A 9,283-nucleotide genomic window follows, 5' to 3' on the forward strand; every position below is an offset into this window, starting at 1 on the left:
TTTAAAAATGTAGAACACACTCAGAAATTTAAAATACTTAATTATAAAATTGACAAAGGTTGCCTTCCTAAGTACATTCAAAAACTCGTTCTCATCGTCTTTGACAAGAGAAAAATACGGCATTTTTAAAACATTGCTAAACATTGACCCCCTAATCTCATTCATTATACAGCACAATTGTACCTCTATACTCCAAGTAAACGATAGCCATCAATTATATACAAGTCCTACTGATGTTACATTCCACAAAGTATAAAATATGAAGAAAACAATAAACAAAAGGATAATTAAATTTGCAGGAATTTGAGTAACTGATCTTACAAAATATAGGAAACTGCTGAATGAAGCATTGTTTCTAACAAGGAAATCAGAAACCTCATCAAACTGGATAAGTTAATTCACTCACCATTTACCACAGCAATGTTTATGCCCCGACCAACGTTGTTTTTAACACCACTCATTATTCTACAACAGAGTGAATAAGTTCATCACATTTCCGTTAAGCTTTGTTTTCAAGTTGCTTATTTACAGATATCCTGAAAATGCACAACATGCCCTACATGTGATGTTCTGTCCAGGTTAACCTCAAAATGATTCAGCTTTAATTGCATTTATCTGCTGAAGTCCAGATAATTATTTTGCACAGGGGTGTACTGCTTTTGGTTTGCGCTGGAAGCCACAAGTTTCCAAACCAATTGGATTTACCTTGCACTTGCCACACAGCATAATTCTGTGAACCAAATGTCATCAAAGCAGTGAAGCAATGCTTATGCCACTGCAGTCAATGTGGAAAACAGAGCAAGGAGCATTACTGCATTATGAAACCCAAATTTGTACTTGCAAAATGTCGTTGACTTAAATTTTAATGGAACAATGATTAAACAAAAACAAATACATACTTAAACTCAAAAGGAAACTGAGGATTTCGTTTTGGATAAAACCATGAAATTAAATATGTCTTTCAATCACTTACATCATACTTATGCAGTTTATTTCAATCCATCACGCGAATGCACAATATTATTCCTTGTCTAATCAATCAGATTTCCAGATCCCCACATTAAATTGTTTTATCAAAGAGAGTCAAAGTAGAAGGCATTTTGCCATTATGCTGAAGGACGATGGAAAAATTTTCATCCATAATTTACTTCTATATGTCATCCCACATATTCAGCGACGTCTCTTGGTGTTCTGGTTAACATTTATCCATAATCAACAGCATTACAACACTGAATAATTAACCATTAACCTCATTCTCTGCGAAACCTTGTTACTACTGGTGTGACTGGCAGGGTTTCCTACAAAAGTGTGATTTCTTAAATAGGGAACCAAAACTGTGCACAGTGCTTGAGATTTGGCTTCACCAGTCTTCTGCACAATTGTAACAATACTTCCCCATTTCTAAACTCCAACTCGCTCAAAATAAAGACCAATCTGCCACTTGTCTTCCCAAGCACTTATTGCATTAGCCTGCTAACCTTTTGCGATTTGTGCTCAAGGAAACAGATCCTTCTGTACTTTGCTCATCTGCAACTTAATGTAATACAGGAGCAGAAATGTTCAATACTTACATTTTATCTTCAATACAGATTTTGGGTCCAACAACATTTGCTGCTCCACTGGACATTTTGAATGCAAAATGATCCTCAGGGCAAGGCTTTGCTAGGCCACATTTGTACTTTGGTAGCTTTGTTGCTGAGATAAAATTTTAAAGAATTATTTCAAAAAAGAAATCCATACACACTAATCATAAATTATCAGAAGTAGAAAAAAAAACAAAGAACACAGGAAGATGATTGATATCCTGTTGAGCATTACATTTTTTTGCTCCATTTTGTCTGCAAAGTGTTAGTTAACTCCCATAAAAAAATTATCAGACTGGGCCATATATTAGTTTTACATGTTTTCTGGATAGCAGAAGTATATTTGCTGTTGCAAAAGCCATGCAAAAACCTCAATAGAGACCAAGCTGACACCTAATAATAGAGCAATGTTGAATCAATGGATGATTACATTCCCCATTTTCTAAAATAACTAAATAAATTGTAGGACGTACATAGAAGCTTTTGAGAGTCCAATTCTAAACAATAATTTACTCATGCTACATTCTGTCTGCATACATTGGATATTCCTCTCTCTATTGAATCTTGGAGTACCACTGAAAATAACAAACACGTACCTATATGGCTGTGCAAGCTCAATGCACTGCAGACAGTGGGAAGAGGCTGCAAATTGGTATGTCTTGAGTAACAGCACTCAATTTGCATTACTTGCGCAACAGGACACTCCAGAAGACTTTACTATTGTGCCCATAATTGAAAGTACAGAGGAAAAGATGGTCAACTCCCTCTCCCCAAAAATAAATGAGTTAAAAATAAAAGTCATCAATTATTGTAATAGACTAAAACTTTCAGTTCCCACATCTGAAAAAAGACTTACCTTGTACTTGCACATCATCTTGTGATCTGGCTGCAAAATAAAACCATTAAATTGTTGTTAATAAACAACTCATCTGCTTTGCAATAATTTAATGCAAATACACATTTGACAAACATGTCAATCTTGAAATTAGAATTTTTTCAGATTTTAAAATGCATCATGATGAAAGTTTCCATTAAATTAATCAAAAACATGTACATTTGGGTCTTGTCAATTAAAAGCATCATTACCTCTTGTGAAATTAGTTAAAAGGGCAGGCATGGTAGTGTAGTAGTTAGCATAACGCTATTACAGCGCCAGCAACCTGGGTTCAATTACGGCCACTGTCTCTAAGGAGTTTGTACATTCTCCCCGTGTCTGCGTGGGTTTTCTCCGGGTGCTCCGGTTTCCTCCCACATTCCAAAGACGTACGCGTTATGAAGTTGTGGACATGCTATGTTGGCGCCAGAAGCGCAGTGACGCTTGTGGGCTGCCCCCAGAACACTACACAAAAGATGCATTTCACTGCATTATTTCCAAGTGCAGACTGGAGGAACAGCACCTCATTTTACATCTTGGAACCTTGCAGTCTAACAGCATGAATATTGAATTCTCCCACTTGAGGTAATCCTCACCCATCCCCCCTTCCCCACAACACCTCCCCTCCACCATGCTCCTTCTCTTCTTCCCTTTCCTAGCCTCTTTTTCTTCTCTCTCTCCTTACCTTTGACCCATCCCCCAGTGGATCTGCTCTCCCCTCCTCCCCCGCACCTCCCAATCACCATCTCTTACCTGCACCTACCTATCACCACCTTGTGCCCACCCCGCCTCCCCTCTTTTGTCCACCTATCACTGTTCTGCTTTTCCCTCCAATATTTTGGGCTTCCCCTTTTCCTATCTTCGGTCCTAAAGAAGGGTCCTGACCCAAAAACGTTGACCGCCTGCTTTTTCCCAAGGATGCTGCCTGTCCTGCTGAGTTCCTCCAGCGTTATCATGTTTTTAAGCTAGCTTCCAGCATCTGCAGTCCTTTGTTTCTCCATATGCATTTCACTGTGTGTTTCGATGTATATGTGACCAATAAAGATGTCTTATCTATATATTTGGGTCAAATGACAATACCTTGTATATTGTTGCTGCTTTTACAAGGAAATTTCGCAGCCTTACTTTTGGGTCATTTTAAACTTACAATTAACAGCAGCCACAACTTTATTAAAAAGCTGCTGTATTTAAAAAACTAGCCACAAATCCTCTTTTGCAATCTAGTTACGGTTTTGCTGCTAGCTTGAGAGGGGGATGACTGGCTTGTTCACAGCTCTGACAAGCAGTTAAGAGAGCTGTACGTTATTTCCCTTAAAACAAAAGCATTGAAGTTTGGTCAATGATAAAAGAATTACAATAGTTAAAATGTAAAGTATCTTTTTCTTTCTCTTTTTGATTTTTTTTTGTAATATATTCATTTACCAAGAAACCGTGGGGCCTAGAATATATTTTTTATTCTTTATGACTATATATATTATGATTGTCCTCCTGATCTCTTTGTATTACGTGTATAATTACCGATGTTATATGTATTGATCTGTATTAATTTGAAAATTAATAAAAAGATTGAAAAAGAAAATGTAAAGTGATAGCCCAATAATGCATGGTTCACTCCAGTTGATGCTTGTTTCTGGATATCATTAGGTTCAGCTCATTTGATTTCGGTCAACAGAATCAGGGATGAGGAAAGGGTTAAACAACAGCACTGCCAAAACTTGTGAAGATTGACTATGAACATATTAAATATGCATGAATAAAGAGCCTTGAAGAGAGGAGAAAATTGATTAGCGGGAACAAGGACCAGGAGGGCGGACCATTGAGCTGATCATGACAAGGTGCATCATGGCGAATGCAGAAGAAATATCAGCTGTCAACTACCAGATGGAGAATCTGAAAGGTTTCTTTCTACAGGGCACACAGAGTATGGAATTCTCTACACAAGCTATTCTTAAAACCAAATTCATTAATTATTTGAAGTGAGGACAATACAGATACTCATAAAGCATGAATAGGAAAGGAATCAGAGAGTGATTCACGGCCTTCTGACCTCCATCCTTCCTTTCCCTAATGCTTCAATGCAGCACCATCTGAATCATTGGAAAAATTCTATTCTTCCCTTAGTCAGTATTATATGCAAGTTTCTGTGCAAGGTTCACCAATGGCCTCAAATTATTACTCATTCTCTCTACTTTCTTAGTCACAGTAATATTATAGGCACAATTGAAAACCACAATCATTAACATGCGATCTGCATTGCCACTTGTAATCGGCAACTACCCAACCTGTATCCAAGGTACTTGGTCCATTTTTCTCACAGGCCTCCAAATCATTAATACCATGCTCAGGGGAATCATTTATACACAGAAGGGTTGAGGTGACAAGGAAAGCAGATAAAACAGTGATAAAAGCATCCTCAGGCCAGCCCCAAGAGACAAAAACCTGCTAAGTGCAAATGGTCTAAGTGCAACTGGACTCTTGCACCATAGAGGTACTAGACCACAGTTATAGAATTAATGAAAAGGAAAAATATGGAGTTAAATTTACTTACACAAATGAAAATGAAATAGCCACTTGACTGGTGCACATCCAATAATGTTATAACAATATCTGAATATTAATAATCATACAAGCCATCTTCCTGTTTATAAATGAAATCAATTTATCCCTATGTTTTATCTCAAAACATTGTGCTGCATTTTATTTCCTAGATGTAACATTCCAAGGTACTGGAGCATGTAGTAAAATACTTACCAAATATTGATTTCAAATTTCCTTCTATTTTGATTTCAAATATTTGGAATGCGAGATAGCCCATCAGCAAAAACACTACAATGACTACCCCAAATTTTACTGGACCTGAAAGATCAAATGATAGAAAAGCATGTCAATTACAGAAACAGTTTCAGGATTCTGAAATAAGACAATAATAAATTGCCAAGTTTTGAAATAAAGCATCAGGAGTAGGAAGGAAAGTGCTCCATCGCAAGTATGTCCTCTGTGGGTACATTCATCATTTTGCTACACCCAGGACACCGTTGAAATTTAAGTCCCTCTACTTGGAAATCAATATGTAATATTTTTATAGATTAAAATAAGTCATTACACATTACGTTGATATGCTGGAACTGGGGATTGCCAGACTTACATGAGATACTATCCAAAGGTGAGCAGAACTCAGCACATTAGGAAACAAGAATAAGAGCAAAGCAACAAATCCATCTTTTCTACCCGAGGCAGCCCAAGAAAATCTAGCTGCATTTAAAGTGGATAAATCAATTGGTCCAGATGATATGTACTCTAGGTTGCCGAGGGAGGCCCTGACTTTAATCTTCCAAATAGTTATAGATTTAGGGCTGGAAAACGGCAAATGTTACATCCTTGTTCAAAAACAGGTGTAGGAATAAATCCACTCAATTTAACACTGGGAATGGGAAAAGTTCTAGAAACAATAATCAGGGACAGAATTATCTGTCACATGGACAAGTATGGATAGATTAGAGAAAACCAGATGGATTTGTCAAAGGCAAACTGTGCCCAAATAATCTCAGAATTTTTTGATCAATTGGAAAAGCAAATGAGAGAAATCGAGATTTTGCGGCATTACAGATTTCCCAAAAGCATTTAAGTGCCACATAATAGCACCATCAAGATTAAGTCCAACAGAAGGAATTTAACAATATGGATAGAAAATTGGCTATGTAAAAGAATAGTGAAAGTTTTGAACTGAAGGGAATTGTACAGTGGAGCTGAATTTACCCCTGGAGACCTCAAAAATATTCTAATGACTGTCATTCTAATGTATGGGACACATTTCCAAATTTGCAGATAACACAAAACTTGGAAGTGAACTATGAAGAGGATGGTAATAGACCAAGGAGATATAGTCAGAATGGCAGAAATCATGGATAAATGGCTGAAGAAATGCTGAGAATTGTGCAGTGTCACATTTTGGTACAAATAATGAATAGAGACAATATAAATTGGAGGGTACATATCTAAAAGGAGTACAGGACTAAAATATCAGTGCATTGAAAGTAAGAGGGCAAATAGAGAAAGTGGTTAAAGGAACATAGCAGATCCTGGGCCTCGTAAATAGGAGGAAAGAGTGCAAGACCAATAAAGTCATAATGAACCTTTTTAAAATACCATTTTTGAACACAACTTCTTTGTCCATTTCTGGACACCACAGTCCAGGAAAGATGCGAGGGCTTTGGAGAGGTGTAGAAGTGATTTACCAAAACAATTCCACAATGAGGGTTGTGTGGACAGCTTAAAAATCTGGGTTTTTCTTCTTGTAAAACAGGAAGTTACAAGGTTATTTAAAAGACATGTTTAAAATTACGAAAGGAAGTTCTTCCCATTGACAAAGAGATGAAGTACACAAGGGCACTGAATGAAACTGATTGGCAAAAAAAACCAAAAGTGATGTAAAGAAAAACTTTTTTTGTACAGCGAGTGATTAGGGTCCAGAATTCACTGTGGTAGTGGAAGGAGATTCAACAGTAGCAGTTACAAGGGAGCTGGATAAATATCTGAAAGGATGGATTTTGTAGGGTGATGGGGGTGTTGGGAAAGAATGGGACCAACCGGATTGCTCTGAAATTGATCCAATAGGGATATGACAGGTCAAATGGCCTTCTTCCCTGCTAGCATCATTCTGTGACTAGCTCTGTTTAGAACAGTGTAATTTCAGAATCAAATTCATAGTAAGATCCGCAATCCTAGAGGTTATGGTTTTTGAGACAAAAGTCTCTGAACAATTTTGCCAGCATTTTGAATAGATTAATATTTAATTAAAAAAGCTTAATATCTGCAAACCACACAGTGTACTTTTTGAAAATACTACATTCCAAGCAAACTGAATAGAATGGGTGAAAAATTCTTGCTATTTATTCAGGTATTGTATCGAATAAATATTACATTTAAGTGCAGGATTATATAAGTACATTAAATCTTTGTAAAATTGTAGTTTTAAAATATAAAGTACAGCAGAAAGCTATCACCTGATGAGGCTGGATTTCAGTTAGGGTGCAAATTTACTTAAAGTGGAATAAGACAAGAAAATACGGTAAATTACTGCAATTAGTGGTCAAATGTCCATCTGTTTTCCCTAGGGCTAGAACCAGTGCAGTGCAGAACTGCATGTACAAGCCAGTTGTTCACAAATGATTCCCAACAATTTCCTGATAGGAATAAAATCCTTAACACCAGGATAGATTGCAGTCCACTTATGTTGAGTCCCTTGTCAAGGTGTAATCTAAGTTTTCAAACTCCCAACCTGACTAATTTTTGTCTACAATGTGCAGAATGTGTGTGCTGGGAAATGGAACACTTTTCCTACTCTCAGCTATCATTTCCAAAACAATGCCAAGGCCAGGTGTATATTAAAATGTCCTATTCTCTGTGCCAATAATGTACCTCAATCACAGGCTTAAAGGTAGTCCAAAAACAGCATGACTATTACTGCAGATTGCCAACTTAATGCAAATCTGTCCATAGAATAGACTGTCCAGTGATGCTCCAAATTTAATCTTCTACAGTTGTCTTACGGTAAAGCAAATGGTGCCAAAAGGCAATTCAATAAAATTCATTGCATCTTAACCTGCTACTCTCATTGTTCCAATTTTAATGAAAATCTCCCAGCTTCAATATCTGTAAGAAGAAAAATCCCTTAATTTTATAAACAATGTTTTAAGAAATTACTGGTTTTAAATAAAATAATTGTGAATCTAGACATTTCACATCTCCATAGTCCAAGGAAACTGCATTTAAAAAAGTAATAAATAAATAACTTGTTTCTTCATATCCAGATACCCACTCAAGAGAAGGGGATTAGTTATGATTGGACAGGCACATACCACAGTGTAGGAATAGGAAATCCCAGTAATGGACTCCGTATCCCAGATTCATGGTGGTCAGTTCAAGGCCCTTTGGGAACCACCAGCCCATAGTCAGCACAAATCTGCATTACTTTTATTTAAAACTAATCAAGATTGAAAAAGTAGGGGAGAAAGCAACAGAAATTGAAAGGTGTTTAAAGTACATAAAGTGGTTGAATCACGCATCTCAAGCCTTGAGGTTACATCACGAGGAAGAGAGGAGCTTACCAGGATTTGGAATGATGGATTTGTTCAGGAATGCAACAAATAGCTTTTGCGAACTACGATCAGGAATGGGGGGGGGTGGCGGCGTGGGAGGGGGGAATGAAATCACCAGTGATCCTAATTGGATTTTGTGCATAATGCGAACTGATTACTTGGACATCAGCTTTGATTGAGCCACAACCTACATGAACAGCTTTCTCAGTTCACAAATTGTAAATACAGGAAATATTCGAATTTGCTGGCTCCACCTCAGCTGTAAGTCACCCTAATACTCTTCCATCTTAACCCATTATTTTCTATTCATAATACTCTGATTTTGGACACATTTTAAGCTGGTGTATATTTAACTGCATGTTGCACCGTCTTGTGAAACACATCACTGTTTCTTTACAGCATAATTGCACCCCACCTTCTAATGCAAGAGCGAAACTGATGAATAGATGTTGCAGCTAGATCACATCACCAATTGGCCATGATTTGTTCTATTTATTAACAGCATTCTCTTGCACACATCCAACATGGCCAAACTTTCCACGTGCATTTAACTTATCCTCACTAGCATGATAGTGTGGGTAGCAAATGCTCACGTAAGTTCTACTTCCAATCCAATTAGATTTTAAATTGACCACATCAAGATTTTAAACTGTAAATTTTCCAAAGGGAATTTGATAACCATTTTAAGGGGAAATAGGTGCAAGGATATGAAGAGCAAGAGAGTGGGT

General features: G+C 37.1%; 1 protein-coding gene across 4 annotated transcripts in view; it reads right to left on the bottom strand.

Moving 5' to 3' along the window:
* Positions 1–9,283, bottom strand: part of fam3c (FAM3 metabolism regulating signaling molecule C) — a 31,068-nt gene that overhangs the window by 12,287 nt on the left and 9,498 nt on the right. For all 4 annotated transcript variants that reach the window (XM_052030055.1, XM_052030056.1, XM_052030060.1 and 1 more), the window contains exons 2-6: positions 8,060–8,109; positions 5,209–5,313; positions 2,440–2,469; positions 1,572–1,695; positions 407–465 (exon numbers count right to left, since the gene is read on the bottom strand). In XM_052030055.1, coding sequence (XP_051886015.1) covers positions 407–465; positions 1,572–1,695; positions 2,440–2,469; positions 5,209–5,313; positions 8,060–8,072 — 331 coding nt within the window. In that variant the 5' untranslated portion in view covers positions 8,073–8,109. The remainder of the gene's footprint in view (positions 1–406; positions 466–1,571; positions 1,696–2,439; positions 2,470–5,208; positions 5,314–8,059; positions 8,110–9,283) is intronic.

Source organism: Pristis pectinata, chromosome 15 (assembly GCF_009764475.1).
Source record: "Pristis pectinata isolate sPriPec2 chromosome 15, sPriPec2.1.pri, whole genome shotgun sequence".
NCBI lineage: Eukaryota > Metazoa > Chordata > Chondrichthyes > Rhinopristiformes > Pristidae > Pristis > Pristis pectinata.